Raw genomic sequence first — 17,719 nt, 5'->3', positions numbered from 1 at the left:
TTAAAAATCAATTTTTCAAACTAGACAGAAAAAAATGTGTTAAATTTTCAAACACTGCGTCTCGTATGAATCTTGTAACTGCATATGTCCGATCACGCACAATCTCTTTCTACTGAATTGTACAGATTGATTTCCTGTACCAATTTCAAAATGTAAATGAAATTTTGTTTATATCTCTGAATGTGTTATCGTCAAAGAAAATGCTTGAAAAACGTATTATTGTGTATTACGACTTTATAAATTTCTTTTCTCTTTTATTCGTATTTAACTTCAACATGAAATGAGAAAAATAAAAGAAGAAACAGAACGGATTTGGTAATTTATATGGTGACGATATACACGATTAGTTCGTATAATTTAAAGAGACTAGACTTGAATTTCTAGCTTTTTTGCATGTGATTTCTTTTCCCGCCATTCGTAAAATATATTTTTAACTCTACGTCATGCTCTCTTCGTATTTCGTTGCGGCGAAATCTCCTTCGCAACGCTTGGCTTCTACGATTTCATTTTATCCTTGCAAGGAGATATATAAGATCGCTGTTCCATGATTATAATAATATAGCACTTCCTGGTCTTATAGTAATTCCCGTTCTCTAGCAATATTATCTAACGCTGCTTCATAAAGACGCTTCTTGTATAGAAATTATTAGATAAATTCGCTACTTTTGCTGCTATTTAAAATCCTATTTATCTGTACGGGCAAAGATGAGAAAACTCACTGTTATGTTCCGATACTTTCCTACATGGTAGGTACATTTAAATTTAAGAAGCTTTTGAGCGAAGCTGAATGTAAATTAACCAATTTTGGAAAAAAACGTAAAAGGTAGTAATCTCAATCTATTACAAATAGTAATGCGTGAGCGATTTGAAATTGTACATTAGCACGAAAAAAATCGATATTGTTTTGCCAGGAAATGAAGTCAACATATTTCGACCGTTTTAAATAATTGTTAAAATTATACTATATACTATATATACTAGTATACTACTAGGTACTACATACCAGTCTGAAAGTTATTCGAGCTTCAAATTGGTCGCAGAACTTTTTAAAAGCTTTATTTAAGTCGTCATCTAGATTAATTCGTTTTCAAACTTGTTTGACTTCCTAAACGATTAAATCATCATCAAACAAGTGCTAGTAATACGCGGACTCGATAATAATTAGTTTGTACCAACGAAAGTCGAGCCAAACAGCGTTAAACGCGCGCTTTCGTTTCATATTGATATTTTCTTAAGTTATCCGTATCGCCTATAGAAAATTTGTGATAAGAAAAAATCAGCGAGCAAAATGGTTTATCTTTGGTTGACTCACGCCAGTGGTGCAAAATGTTCTTAATGGTTCGATAATCGAATATCTGTCATCAGATTTTCATCGAACATGTGAAGAACTGCAGCTTCAGATTTACGAGCACAAGTTGCATAAATAAGAATTATGGTTTTGTATAATTTATACGATGATCCTCTGCGCGATGTCGATTAATAAAGATTTTTTGCGACTTTATTGTTCATATTTCCTTTTGGACAAATTGCTTACAGGAATGGTATTAAGAACAGAATGTGCTTAGTCGCATAGAAAATAGCTTATTGTCAAAATTACTTCCCTTCACCGATATACGCAAATGTAATTTTATACAACGTACAACGCCTATCGTATCTCCCGACCAAAAGAAAGAAATATAGATCGAACCAGTGTTCAAATTTCGGTATTCGGTCCGATCGAAGATTCGAGTGTACCGAAGGCGATATCGAGGTAAAAGATCGATATTGAGAAAAATTAACGACAACCAAGCCTGACTATTGTCGACGAACCAACAAAAGATTCGAAACTGGCGGTGCAAATGTTCCTATCCTCGTCGCCGTCGATCCGTAACCAAGAAATTCCCGCGCTTTTACGCTCGAGTGGGTATTACGGAAAAGAAAAAAGATAATAAAAAAGTGAAAAAATAAAAAAATGAGGTAAGATTCCAGTCTATATAATCACGATAGACACGTTGAACGTGGAAATCTGGTATAGAAAATGGTCGGTGGTGGAGGACGATGGGAAAACGAAGATGAATCCCAGCGACGCAGAAGGGAATCGGCAAACGGAAACTGGAAGAACGATGGAACTGTGAAAATTACGATTTCGCGGGCGAAAGTGCGGGCCTGCCGACGTATTGATTGTCGGTCGGTGGAGAGAGTCAGCGCGCCTGTGCTCCAACGTTTCACGCAGAGACCACTAGAGAAAGGGAGAGAGAACAAGAGAGGAAGCGCACCAGTAACGAAGAGAGGAAGCAGCGAGGGCACACGGAGGGCACACGGAGGGCGGAGAAACATCGACAGAGGGAGAGAGGGTATGGAAGAGGGAGAAACACCCTCGCCCCCGTGGTCCTGCTGCCACCGTGTCGGTTTCCAGTCCAGTCTTCCCCTAGGCACTCGACAGGCCGGTACCTGTTTCTCGAAGCGACACGCGCTCTGTCTGTCGTTCTCGCAGCACACTCGTCAAACACACGACATTCATACATACATACATACATACATACATGCACACATACGCATATTCTTGGATACGCAGATACAAGCCATACACTCGTGGACACGGCTCTTCTGCACATATGAGTCTACACACGCATAAAACAATTCGCCACGACGCGCGGTGTATTTGTATATATGATACATAAAAATATACTCATACGAAGAGAAAAATATAACATACATAATATAAGGAGAGGAGACGTATGCGGGCGCACACGTAGGAAACACCAACCGCGCAGAGGCACCCACATGTCTACTCACACTGTGTACATGCGTACGCGAGAGACCGTGCCGCACACACGCAACGAGTGGTCATCGTCTTCATCTTTGTCGTTTTTGTCGTCATCGTCACCGCCGACTTCGTTTTCAATTTATTCCTCATCGTCGTCATCGCCGTTCTCGTCGCTCCGCTGCTCCTCCGTCGTCGCTTCGTCCCTCTATATTACACGGCACAGTTACAGAAGGAAAAGAACAAAACCAGGCGTTACACCGTAAAAGAAACGAGGAATAACTGTCTCACGATCGGCTGACGAAGAATTGCGTGACAAACAGAGATTATGGCCCGTGAAGGGAGTTAAGCCTTGTGCCAGTTTCCTTCCTGCAAAAAAGATTCGCTGCTTCGAAAAATACCAATCGAGACTCCGCAACCTACGATCTTGCATGCAAAACCGTTGTTTAGGGATTCAATAAATAGAGGTTCGAGATTACTCGAAATGTTATCATAGCCGACGAAAGTCGAGGATATTCGACCACTGGTGTCTGACACCATTTCTGAGAAACGAAGAATTCCGTTGGTTATTGTGATCGGTGGGAAATCGATTGGGCAAAACTTGGACGACTCGCGATATCGTCAATGACTTGGTCGTTTCATCTTGAATCATAGGAGAAAAAGAACGAGGCCTAACCAATGCCCTTCCATTACCATGTGAAAATCTGGTAACCGGTTCACGCTAATCTGGCATCGTGCTATCTAGTGGACGGCAAACTGTTAATACGCAAGAGAAGTTACCAGTGGAAAGTTAGTTCGCTGCGTGTTGCGGATCATGAACCCCGTTTGAAGGGCGACGACAAACTTTAAAAGTGGGGTTCATCGTACCACTCTTCGTCGGAGACAAGTCCTGAGCCTGTGGCAGTAGCCTAAAAACAGTGATCTTCCTGCAGATATACATATATATATATGTGTGTGTGTGTGTGTGTGTGTGTGTGTGTATACACACATAAACGTCTATTTTTGTTTTTCTTCGGCTCTAAAGCCGAGCCCATTTTTTCCGGAACTGGTCATATTAGCGAAGCAAAGAGATTTTTGTAAAAATTATCGTAATTCTAACGAAGAAGCAGAGAACACACTTGTTAACGAACGACATCACCTGCACCGAGAGAGATTAAATATCTCTATATATAGAAATCTATATATGAATATACATACATATATATATCTGTATATCTATCTATATATATGTATATATGCATATATATAAATGGAAAGCATACATATCTTAACGATGTTGATGATTCATAGTATATTTTGATCATACCGAGAGTAAGATAGAAACAAAGAGTGTGAGTGAGAAAAAGACAGAGAGAAAGAAATTAGCGAGAGAACGACCAGACAAATCGACAGGAATAATAATAAAAAGAGTTCGTAATATATATAGAAAGATAAAAGTAGATATTAAATCGTAAATAATAAAACAAGGGAAAGAAAGGAGACAAAGATCGAATTGTTCGAGCCTGATCGTCATTTATAATTGCCTACATGCCTGCCGCATTCTATCGACGTGACAGAAGCATGTACGACTGTGACATGATTCCTGATCGTCAGGTATGTTTTACGATAATCTAGTACTTTGCTTTTAATCTGCCGCATCGAAATTTCCATTGTTTCGTGACACGTCGAACAAAGATCGAGTTGTATCGGCGACGTCTAAGTGGAAATCGTGATAAATCGATAAACATGTGTTTTCAAAAAATATGTCGCAAAGATTGAAACGAAATTATAAGAATCGATAAAGTTTCGAATGCTTCCCGATCGTTTTTAAAAAATAAAAATAGTTACGAGCGATTTTAAGATAAGAGCTATGCATCCAAGTACCACACAAGCAAGTGATATTTCTTTTTCAAAGTATTTCATTTTATATCTGAGAGAAAACCTTATTTTCTCTCTTATGAACACAATTACTAGAAACATATATCTTCCATTAACTGTGATCAAAAAATTTTGAATAGCATATAATCGAATAATACTCTAAAGATTGGAGATTACATTAACGAAACAAGCAACAGCATTTTTACTGTCCTTTATGATTTCCACCGATAAAAAGAATCGCAGAAAGGTCATCTCAAATCTCTATAATTAATTCGCGATGGTTATACGATCATTATCATTGCATCTATATCAAACGGTCGCAACACAAAGCAGATCTTTGCGCGAAAGTGCGATGTTTCTTTGTCAACTTAAACTAATATTTTATTTAATAGATTGAAAATAAATAATCTTCGTATTGTTCTTTCCCCAACATAATTAAGTTAAAATATTTTTCGTATGAATTTGAAACCAGCGACAAGTCCAGTAACGATAACGTTCATTTTGGAATGGAACACGATGATTGATCTAAAAATATAATTCCCTTAAGCGTTTACACAAGAGTGAGAAAACAAGCTAGAATGGTAGAACAGCTTTGAAACCATCGCTTAGGTAAAATTTTCTCGATAAATTCTTGCTGAATCCTCGATACAGTCCACGACTAAACTGAATTATTACATCTGATCATGATTATCGTAACATACGATAAGAAATGAAACTGTTTTGCGAGCAAGAGGAATTCTTTCAATTCGATTATTATGTAGTTTCATAGGTTTTGTTTCTTTATCAGAAATTTGACATGAAATAAAGGATTAAGACTAGAGGATTACGAGTTCGATTACTGATATATTCTCCTTCAGCCCTGTCATTTAGGAAGCAATTTTTCTAAATTTGCTAAAATCTCAATGACTTGGAGCTCGATTAAAATTTGTTAATCAACATTCCCCTACCGCGATTTCAAAAACAATGTTCCTAATTAATATTTTCGCAAATGCTCTTGCTTTGGATCTTCGGTTTCTATTATTCTTTTAGCCTCCTAACCTTATTGAAGTTTGCATTTATCGTAAATTAAATACCAACTGAGAAAATAGACAACTACAAAATAGTATGGTATAAAATGGCATGGCTAATGATAGCAATAGGTAACAATACTTCGTTGAAAATCGATAATAAAAAACAATAAAATTTACGAAGCGATCTATGTAATATATTATATTATATGTAAGTCATACTGATTTTTAAAAATTCTGTGATATTTTCAATTCCGTGAAACTTTCATTCACAAACATTCTATTAGAAATTCCGTATTTTAACGGAAATCTGTTAGACGTATCATAAAGAACATAAAGTATGCGATGCATCACTTTGTCAGTAAACGTGTGTCAAATAAAAAAACCGAAAGAAAAAAGTAGAAATAAACAAGATTAAGAGATAAAGTGGGAAAACAGATCTAGAAAGATAGAAAGATAAAACGACGGCTCTGCTTCTGCAAAATAACGACGTCTCTAAGCTATCTTTTGATTGGTGTAACACTCTAAGAATTTGAAATCGAAGTGTACGAAATAGGTGCTTTCCTAATTCTACCGATCTTGGTAACGGAATATCTTGTTTCAGAGGAAAGTTCAGTTTCCGAGCAGTTTCGTCGTAATTTTCGTCCAATTTTCGTTCTTAATCTCCATCTCCAATCTAGAATTATCAATCCTTTTTCGCTTAGAATTGTGGTCAATATTATCGCGTTTCGTATCTAAGATAACTTTGTCTTTGAGGATATTATAGTATCTACCGCGATAAAAGATTTATTTAGTTCTAATTTCAACTTGCGACACAGCTAACATTTTGAATTTCAACAAGGGACGAGATGTACGTGAAATGAACATGATTTGATAGTGATCGCGAGATCACATTAAAAGAGAAATCTGTAGTCATCGATGCGATGAAAATCCAATCAACTATGAATATTTCAACAACTTTCAACGATGCGAATTCCGTCGAAGTATTTTGGAAGAAGTTCTATGTGCCGATCATTCATTTTTATATTAACAACGATTCTTTCGTATTTCTCTCCGAGCTTAAGATAATTTATACCGATAGAAAAGTACAATTTGCTTCAAAATGCTGCAAAATGGAGAATTAAAAAATTTTTTATAATTATGCTAGTTGATCTACCATTGATTACATCGTGAATCTTCATATCGTGGGAATAATGGTGAAAATTTGATTAAATGTATCTTTAAGCACTATTCGCAACACTGTTCTCATAGATTCGTCAGCCGCTATCTGGATTCGACCAACACTCGAACCCTCTCACTTTTAGGGAGAATCCGCAACGGAGGAAACCGCCCTTTCTCCGCTATTCTGTGTCTTTTCTCCTTGAGAAAAGGCAACTTATGCTGGTGTGGCAAAGTCATCTCGGTGAAGCGAATTTCGTACCAAGTCTACCATTAAACCCTACTTATTACTTTCTCTCGGGGACATAGCAAACAGATATTTTTCATATCGAGAAAAATTATTAGACCCTATGTCCAACATGTTCTAATGCTCGATCTTTGTTGTTGTCATTTTATTTCGAGAACAACGGAAAATGACACTATATTCTATACAATTTCCAAGTGGTTAAATACGATATAATTTGAAATATTTATTCTTCTTTTATATGTACAATTTATTAAAACGAACGCATTTATTACTTTTATCAAGTAAAAAATTTACATGTTGCGTGCAAAATCAAATCAAGTTTCTCACGATACTTTATTATTTAGAACACGTAAGGCTAGTTAATATTTGAATTATTGAATTATTAAGTTTGAATATTCTTTTCTCGTGTATCGATACATATTTACGCGTTTCTATAATTTTTCGTTGATAGGCACTGATCGATCTACTCGTAACACACAAGTTTTCGATAAATTTAAATATAGAACGGAATTGTCTAGTGATATCGTAAAGAATCTTTACTTAGAAATAGCGGGACACGATAAAAGGAATTCTACCCTATCGTAACTTATTCTCATAAGTTGTAAGTTTTATGAGTTTTATTTTAATAAGTTTTTTTTTATTTTATATTTTTATAAGACTATTATTCATTTTGTCTATTTATTTATTTTTTTGTTATAACTATTCCTTTTCGGCTTAGGATGCCTTCCGGCTTGCATCGTATCTATAATACATTCACATTCTAAACTCTTATCTTATTAATTACTTAATTGAATACATTTTGTCGCTATTTTACATTCGAAAAATTAACGGCAATCTAGAGAGTAGATATTACATGATATGAAACGTAGAAGAATATTATTTAAAAGAATGTAAATAATAGAGAGTTATATTCGTAAAGAAATATCCGTTTAACCCGTTATCGTTTCTTTATAGTCTATGAAGCTGGTCGTTATTCTTATGTAACAATACTTATATTGAACGTTTTATAATTGTTACATCTGGACGATATAATTACATAAATGTTTTATATCCTACATTTTCAAAGTGACAATTACTTAACGAGGTAGTTAGTTTCTAAATAGTTCATTATGAAGTTCTAGTTATCCATTTTCGTTAAAGTAATTAAATTAGAAATTGACATCAATTGACTGTTTGTATAATGTTTCAAGATATTCGCAATTAATCTCTCCTCCGATAAGTTGAGCATAAAGTTTTTTTCGATCTGAAGTTATTTTTATACACGTCTGAAAAGAAATCTGATCGCTTTAAAAATATTCCACCAATCCTCACGACAATTTCTGTCGTAAAAGTAGCGTTGTGTTATATATTCAAAATTAATTTGGAAGTAATCCTGTTTTATTAAAGAATATAGAGATGTTTTTCTACATAACGATGTCGAAAATATTCTCGCTGATATCAGCTTTTGTTACAAAACAATTCAGATACTGTCACGAACAAAGAATCAAAGTATCTTTGATCATCGATCGATAAATTCCTAACATTTCTACGATATTAACGTATAGATTTGATAATCCAACCCTTTCGAATGAACTGTCACATGTTAATGATCACATCATTTACAATACGATTTCATCGAATCATCAGAGGCATCGATTTCAGCGAGGTACAGGTCGTTATAGCGACGGCGAATCGTTTTCCGTGGCATATCTATGGAATCACTTGGAATCCAATCATGGATAAACGGATTACGTTAACCCTGCACGCTGTATCTTTGTTTACATAGCAGTATCGTGAACAGGAGCATCATGCAAAATTGTCATCTTAGTGACAAGCCAGGTTTCTCTTTACAAGAACATCGACGAATACGTTAGTACACCTAGAATAAAGAGAGCCTAAATTTCTAGAGAATTTTAATTAACAGATAATCTTGTTTCCAGGGATTTTCAGAATATTAACTCGAATGTACATCATGTATGATTAAATTATTCGTTTTTTATATTGTATATATTATATATATTATATATATGTGTATGTATGTTTTATATAATATATATAATATAATATAATATATATATATAAATGTAAATGTTTAGCTTGCACTGTTTTTCCCCCCGGTGTGCTTATAATGTGCTCAATTAATACACGCTTTCACGTACTTAACGACGAATTTTCGCATTTTGGTGAACCAGTAATTTCGCTTTATGCGCTCCAACCTCTTCTCCGCGCTCAGTTGTCCCGCGTCGTGGTGGTAGAGATGACATATCTGGAAGCGCGCGTTCTTCGGCACCACACATGCCTTTCCTTTATTAGGTAATCGTCTGAATACCTTGTTGTCTTTCAAGTATACTCCTCGAAGTAGTGTTTTGTTTTAGGATTCCGATCACTCGTTCCCAGGATCTTTCTAACGTGTGCCAGTTGCTCGTCCTGCAACTGAGCCGCCGTTATCCAATCGGCCTCCGTGATATCCACGTACGCAAAATCCAATATCAGTAGCGGGTTTTTACTGAGGGCGTCCACATGGGCCATTCTCGTTCCGGCGCACTATTCGATATCGAAGGTAAATTCTTGTACGTCCAACCACCAACGTTCGACCATGGGCAATAAATTTTTCTTCGAGAATGTCGTTCTCAAAGCGTTGCAGTCCGCGACTACCTTGAAAGTAAAGCCGAGTAGGTAAACTCCGAAGTACCGTAACGCCAATACTACCGCCATCGTTTCCAACTTGTAAAAGTGGTAGTGCGCTGGTCCGCCGTAATCTGTTTGTTGAAGTAGGCGACGACGGTCATGTCTCCACCCTTTTGCTTCTGCATAAGCATTGCTTTTACATCTAAGGAGCTCGTATTCGTAGGTAGTTCTGTTGACCGTTTCGGGTCGAAAATCATCGTGGTTAGGTTCTTCTCTTTATCTTCTCTTTACGGAAATCCTGTTTCTGCCTTTCCCCCCCCCCCCCCGTCCCCCAACACCACGGAACATCCTTCCTGGCCAGTCACGTAATCAACTCCACGATCCTTGCGAAATTCCGAATGAATTTCCTGAAAAAACTTGCAAGTCTCAACAATTGCCGCACTTCCTTGATGGTTGCCAGCACCCTCATCTGCAGCACAGGTTCGACCTTCCATCGTCCCCGCTGCACTCCCTCCTCGTTAATTTTTCAACTGAGGTACTCAATCTTCGTCTTAAAGAAAGAGCATTTTTCCAAGTTGAGAGTGAGTCCGTGCGTTCGTAATGTCTACAGTAGCTGCCACAGCCACTCCATCCCCTTGTCCACCGTACGCGATGTGATAATGACGTCGTCTAGGTATGGGACAACGATAAGCCGTCCATAAGCTGTTAGAACGTGGCAGAGACGTTCGTTAGTCCGAAAGGCATTCGCAAAAGCTCATAGTGCTCCTCTGGCGTTACGAATGCCGTCTTCGCAATGGAGTTTTCCGCCATCGAAATTTGACAGTATCCGGATGCCAAATTCAGGCCCGTGAAATATTTACGATCCCCAAACTTGTCGCGACCTGGTCATCGATCGATCTGGCATTTAGCTTTCGATAATCGACGCACATCTCGTAATTGCCGACATTTTTCTTCATTAAGGTAATCGGATTTGCATACGGCGAGTCCGACTCTCAAATAATTCTATTGTCCAACAATTTCTTGATCATTTCGCGTTGGTCCTTCTTTCCGGCTCCGCGAGGCAACACGGACGGTATACGACGGGCGCGTCCGTTACGCGCTTAATTTCGAGCGCCGTTTCGTATGTTCTTCTTAAGTCGCGCATTGACGACAACGTGCAACAACGAAACTCGTCGTTCAACGTAACGCACTTCCCATGCGCTTCTTTTTCAATCTTATCAAATTACAACTTGAATTTCGCGATCACGTCGCAGAATCCGATATCCTTCCCCGTATCAAGCGGTTTCCACGTTTGATCATGACTACATGATATTGTAATCTGAAGTCCTGTCTGATGATGACGAGGTGCCGCGTGTATTCGTCAGGAACTACGAACGAGTCCACGTCGGTCTTCACGTTTTGGATCGCGATCATCACGCGTTTCCACCACCGTTTTTCGCGCAAACATTCGAGGCAGTGCATCCGCGATAACCCTCGTCGCAACACCTAACTACCTGGCTACCGACGAGTGCATCACGGTGCACGCACTACCCGTGTCAACGAGACTATTTATCCGATTCCCGTTGACACTTATGCTAATCCCATATAAATTTAGCACCGGTTTTATATGGTCGAGAGTATTTACTTGCTTGCTAGTATCACCCTCCTTTTCGGATTTGTGGCACCGCCTCGCGATATGTTCCATCTCTGCGCACCGCAGTGACACCTACCACTGGTCGTCAATAGACGCCCCTTTCCTCTTTTCTTGATCGTCGCCGGTCGTTCCGCCTCCTTCCGACGGTCCCCGTCGATGCCCGTCGAACGCGACCTTGATTCTCTCGACGTGATTGACACTCGATGACCCCGCGTTACCCGCCCTCGTGACGGCATGTCGCCAAGGGTGCTCATAAACGCGTATAACGCGTTGGGGTCATAATGCTTCGCCGAGCTCACGGTGCGAGCAACAGCGTCGTCCGGTATACCACCGATCACCATATTCGCCTGATATTTATCAGATATATCGATATCTAACTTTCGCAATTTGCATGGCTTCTGGAAACAATAATCTCCTAAATTCTGCCCAGGCCGTGCTTTATACGATGCTACCTCCTTGAACAGACGGCTAAATGGCACCGTCTTCAAGAACTGGGCCACCAGCTGTACTTTCGTCTGCGCATAGATGATGATGATATTGGCGGGTGTCATACCACTTCCTGGCGTCACAGTCGCGTGGCAATCAACCGCATTACCGACCCAACCATACCACTTGGCAAGTTCATCCACATGTCAGACCCATTGTTCAATCACTAGAACTTCGTCTTTCATGGAGACGAATACGGGGATTAACGATTCGTCGCCGGGTCGGGTATGCGTCGGTGTGCGCGGCCGCGAGTGTGAGCGGTGGCTCAGGTGCACGAGCATTTGCTCCAAACGTTCTAATCGACCATCCTTGTCCGGGGTCCTACGACATCCATGCGGCGGGCGTGAACGCTAACGCGCGGATGATCAACAGCGCGGTTGCGAGCGGGCAGACGATCGAGAACGCGGACGCGAACGAAGGATCTCCACCAATCGTTCCAGCCATGCCAACCAAGCTCCTCGGTCCTCATTTTCTACGTTCTCCGCATTCCCGCGTCGTACCGACGAAACGTCCGGTAAAGAATCATGTTCCTTGAGCTCGCAACGGACACACCGCTACGTATTTCTACCGATTCGCTCATTTCTTCCTTTTCTATTCTCGCGTGATTTTGCTTTTACGTTCGTCCGTGGTGACGATTGTACAAAAAATGGTCGAATACCCTCGGCGTCGCAGCCGCACAAAAGGTCAGAGCCCGCTAGCTTGTGCTTTAACGAGGGAGAGGGTATACTTTCGACACCCTCACGTGGTTTCGCTATCTCTTCCTAGAATCCAGGCAATCGCAATCGTAAGACGTCAGGACCACTGGGCCACACACCATGCGGATGATGAAAGACAGCTTGTCAGCCCGAACGTTCGAACTTCGCATTTTCTTACATAGTATACATATAAGTCTAATATGTAACTAAGGCTACATCTCTTATACAAATCGATTTTATCAAGATTCAATATAAATGTGAACAATATTGTCATTACAATCGGGCACTGTTCTTCGTAACAATTCATTTGTTACAAAGAAGGTGTTATGGATAAATTTAAAACTATAGTCTGCGATTTTAGTTGTGCTACAACTTAATTTATGAACGTACGATTTTTTTGCGATTGAGATGTGGGTCTTGTGATCATCAATTATTATTATTATATACGGAGCTTGGAGTATTATTATTATACTTGAATCATTTCATCCGCCCTCGACAAAAAGGTATATTCTTTTCCGTTTACTTTTGTCCCCTTGATGTAGATAATCAAAAGAACAATACAAAACTCCTTGTGATATACTAACTACTCGTTCACTTTAAACGAGAAGGAATGATATGCTTAACTCTGCGAAGGTAGAATTGGTTGGTGGGATCCAGTTAGCCAGAAATAGAGCGAGATTCGAGATAGTTTCTGAACCTCGTTCTTCTGAATTTCGTTCTTTCTTCGAACGCTGCCCTTAGATTTATAATAAAAAGAGCAAACGACAGTGTACTAGATAAGCATAGAAAATTGGAAGCATGACAGGAGTAAATTGACTGAGTAATTCGTTTCCATCGATTCCCTAAACTCTCGTTTCACGGCAATGAAATAGACTGCACTGGTAGAGCGACGTCTGGTTAACTCCTGGTCATCCGTCGTTTATCTGAGTGAAACTGACGTAATGCTTTTCCATTTGAGCAATTTAATGGATTACATCGAATCTCCCATCACGATTCTGTTTGTTTTCATGATGGCAGGAAAATTGGATGAAATCGGCATCATGCTCAGCTATTTCCAAGGAAAATCTTCGCGTGCCATTTCGACGGATCTAAAATTTACATTGTAGAATAAAAGCACGAGACCAAGGGAGCTGCTGCTATTAGGTTGGTGTCGGTAAAATGTTTCTTCGAGTAAAACTAGAGCTAAAAATTAAAGCTAAAAGATTCATCGTCATTTATAATTCGGTAGTTAATCCTTAATTATCCGAAACTTTTCGCGTTTTTACTTACAGTCTCCGAAATTTTTCTACTTTTTCCCTATACCTTTTTCAGTCTCATGGAATTAGCTTGAACCCTTCCGCGATTAAAATTTGCTGAATAAGCATTGTCACTGTTTCTCCGAGATTTTCTATGACTCAAACTATACTACCATTTCTTCAACGTTTCTTCTTTTTACGATATATTTTCAACGAAAACGCCAACGAAAAGTTATACGCCATACGCTTATAAAATATAACGCCAGAAAAGTTGTATACAATTGCGAAAATTTTTATTTAGCTTACTGTATTTTAGTAAGAATATAAAAGTATAAATAAATAAGAATTTTAACTTTCGCGATGGAACAATACATGAAATTTCAAATATAGTCGTCGCTTATCGTACAAGATTAGTAAACAAGAGAAAAAGACTTAAATAAAACAAGTGAAAAAAAAATCTGGGTTCCAACCAAAATTGTATTCTCATCCTAATTAAGATTCAAGGGAACGAAACAAATGATTTATACCGGATGTTCAAACTTTAATAAGCTGCCGTTCGCTGTTTCGTTATTTCGCTAATAAAACGCCGACAAGGTAAACATGCATGTAAAATAAATGCATAAACAATGTTAGTGAAAGGAAAAAATGTCTTGAAACTATGTCATACGAATGGCTAAACCGCGATTGAGTAGAAAATGGCGAAATGAGGAAGAACTGTGACGGATGGCGTGAACGATGTAAAAGCACAGCTCATGCATCTTTTATAAGGGTAGAAGTAGAAACCAAGGGGTTGTCCTGAGTAATCGTATGATACGTACAAGAAGGGACCAAAGGGGGAAAATCAAGAGGAAATATCGAAGGTTAGATCATGCACACACTGATGGCCACTCGTTCTAAGAGGCTCTATCCTCTTAATTAGCTCTACATCTGAATACGTTTTATTTCTAGGTTGTTACCATCCCTTCCGACAATAACTATCCATCTTTGCTTTCTATGTAGCTGTTGCATCGTTTTAAAATATTTAGCATATTTGGCAAATTTAATTTATCGAGGCGGAAGGATGGTGAAAGGAAGTGAAAGCATGAATTGAATATTCCAAGTATAAGTACACGATCAAACTTTGGTATCGTGTATACGTTGCGAATTAATTTTCTACAGTACATATTGCATAACATTGCATAAAGCATAACATTAGAAAAAATCAAACGATCGCATGCATGAAAAAAGGGCGCGTATCGTAACGAGCAGCAAAGTCGTTAAAAAGTTCAGTGACTTCCATAGCGAAAAGAAGAAATGTATTGAAAAAATAAATATCGAATATCAGATTGTTTACGAACATGTGACCTCTCACTTTGAGAGACTCTGCAGCCCTGATTAACGCCAAATTGAATATTTACGATCTTTTTCAGCTAACCGTCACAACAAGGTTCGTCTTTGCACGATAAATTACAGCAGTTTCACAGACCCACTGCAGGTGGTATCGTTCTGAACAGCCATGTTCTCCCTGACTTCCGTTTTCTCCGCATCTCGTTGCAACCAATTTGATTAATCGCATCCTCGAAATTTCTCATATAAATTTCTCTATTTCATTATAGTTTATCGATTCCATTTTTTTATGGAATTTTTCACGTCATTTACAACTTTTAACAGGAAGACCAATTTTCCATTGGATTCATTTATATAATAAAAATTGATTCATATTTTATATGATATATTGACATTTAAAACAATAGCTTTCTTTTTATGGTAACTAAAACTACACGTAAGATGAAACTGCTGATTTCTGGACAGAGAAACATATTCTTTCAAGCATCTTGAGCTAATAAAAAATATGAAATATAGAAATATAAAAAGAGCTAATGCGGTGGGTTAAAAAAGTAGTACCTAGCATGGAACACAAGAAATCTGTAAAGAAATATCTTTCATTTTTTAATCGTATATTACATCAATTTTCTTTGTCTTTTACGCGTTGAACACGAAAATGAATGTGCAATCTCTTCTTGATTCTAATGAAAACAGCAAATACATTTGATTCATTTCTCGCTATTATTGTCATGTTCTTAACTTTCGCCACAAAATAAATATCACCAAATATCAACATCATCATCAGTAACAGCGTCATTGACATGTTCGATATTACAACGTGTTTCATATTAACTACAGTTACCTTAATCCGTTAATTACATTACTTATAAATCAAGCCGATGCATGTGTAAACACCGATTAACTATTATCACATTGTATTTATCGCTTATTGTGCGAAATTACCGATTTTACCTAAACGGCCAGCGTTACATACCGTCCACATTGATTAATACGTATACCAATTGTTCCCTTACCAGTCGTCCTCCTAACAGCATCAATATCTTTTTTTAAGAACGAAACAGAGAAAAAGAAAAGAGGGAACAAAGACAGAAGAGTATGGTTGATGACAGAAATACGAAAATTCACGAGGACGTTAGAGAAACGTGTCAAAATCGAGGACATTAATTAGGAAGTCTTAGAAATTTGTTCGTAAAAGGAATTCGCGGGTTGAGAAAACTTGGTTAATTCGTGAACTTGGCTTTTTAGATAGAAAAATGAACTGAGTAGAGTTGCAGAACTGATTAAAACGTGCGACTCGCAACGTTATGCTTCACATAATTTGTGGAACCCTTTTCGTGGTTTCAGCATACAGGAAAATTTAACGCTAATTCGAGCTACCACGGGAATCATCATGTATCAGCCTTGTTCGGCTTGAATTCGAATTAATACGACAAACCTATTATTAATAACGTCGGCAAACTGACTGATAAATGGTTCGCGCTAATTTTGTACATTCGGGAATCGCAAGATCACGATGCAAAATATTCGCCATAGAGATTCTCATAAATACCGTGTATTATCGCACACCCAACATCAAATAATATTTTATCCGCGATAGATAAAATTCGGGATGCGATCAATGCTATCCAACTAATTAACTCGTGAAATTTTTATTTATACGATATTAATAGGAAATAGAATTTATTTTATAACCAGTCCCCTTGCAAATGATCTAAGCGAATTAAAGTTATAACAGCTTAAGAATATCGTTCGTGTCTGTTGGCTTTACAATTACTTAGTTGCTTTGCATTATTTCTTTATTAATCATTTTATTCTTAGATTTCTAATATTTTCCTACATATAGCACCTGCTCGAGGTATTAATTCCATTAATTTCATCGCGGAAGTCATGAGATTGATAGCTAAGAACCACCCAAGATTTCTAATAAACAAATTACATGCGGTTCGCATAATTCCATGTATGCAATAACTTTCTTATTGCAGGAAAGATGAACTTATGCGAAGAATTTGTTCTCCGTCCTGTCGCTGGATGTGTGGCCTACTTATATCGAACTAATGAATTTACGAGGTTCCGTCCCCACGCGACCGTGCGAGCTTACGGTGGAAAATTTTCATTGTGATGTTAAGTTAGATAGTATCAGAGATTAAAAGTATTCTTAAATAGTAATTTCGATTAGGAACCGATGTTATTCTTGTGATATTAATGCATTCAAGAACACGATATGTTAAATTCTGGAGAATTCTCCAGTCGATTTTATTTTCCGACGTATAGGCCGTATATTCGTCAATTTTTAGTTTTTAATTTTCTCTAGAATTTTCTACCCGAATTCAGAGTGATCGGATCTTAAATTACGACAAATTCTTAACTGTAATAGAAATATACACTAATGCTTACGATTAGAAGTATGCAATCCTCGTATAGTTTTACCCGAACCTAATTTAATATAATATATTATGGAAAATTACGGATAAAAGAATCTGCGATAATCGCATCATTTATTAATATTATAACTGTGTATCGTAAGAAGAAGAAAAACGAAATCGTCTATCATTCGAAAGATATTAATTTTTCGATCCACGTGTCTGTTCATATCTCTTTTTTCAATTCGGATTTAAAAATTTCGGATTTTTGTTTTCTATGGCGTTGCATATAAAGCGATATAGAGAGAAGTTCGATGACAACCGAACTTCGTGAAATACCTGAATATTTAGCGGAAGGGTTGTTA

At 37.8% G+C, this 17,719-nt stretch overlaps 1 protein-coding gene across 4 annotated transcripts in view; it reads left to right on the top strand.

Moving 5' to 3' along the window:
• The window catches only part of alpha-Catr (alpha-catenin related), a 78,945-nt gene that overhangs the window by 13,692 nt on the left and 47,534 nt on the right, over window positions 1-17,719 (top strand). The window contains exon 1 of one of the 4 annotated variants that reach the window (XM_076623524.1): window positions 1,539-4,336. The exons of the other annotated variants lie outside the window; for them this stretch is intronic. Within the exon in view, the coding sequence (XP_076479639.1) occupies window positions 4,271-4,336 (66 nt within the window). The 5' untranslated portion in view covers window positions 1,539-4,270. Of the gene's footprint in view, window positions 1-1,538; window positions 4,337-17,719 lie in introns of those variants that run through there. 4 annotated transcript variants of the gene reach the window in all.

Source organism: Bombus vancouverensis, chromosome 12, assembly GCF_051014615.1.
Source record: "Bombus vancouverensis nearcticus chromosome 12, iyBomVanc1_principal, whole genome shotgun sequence".
Lineage (NCBI taxonomy): Eukaryota > Metazoa > Arthropoda > Insecta > Hymenoptera > Apidae > Bombus > Bombus vancouverensis.
Note: the sequence above shows the minus strand (reverse complement) of the source record. Positions and strands in the feature narration are given on the sequence as shown.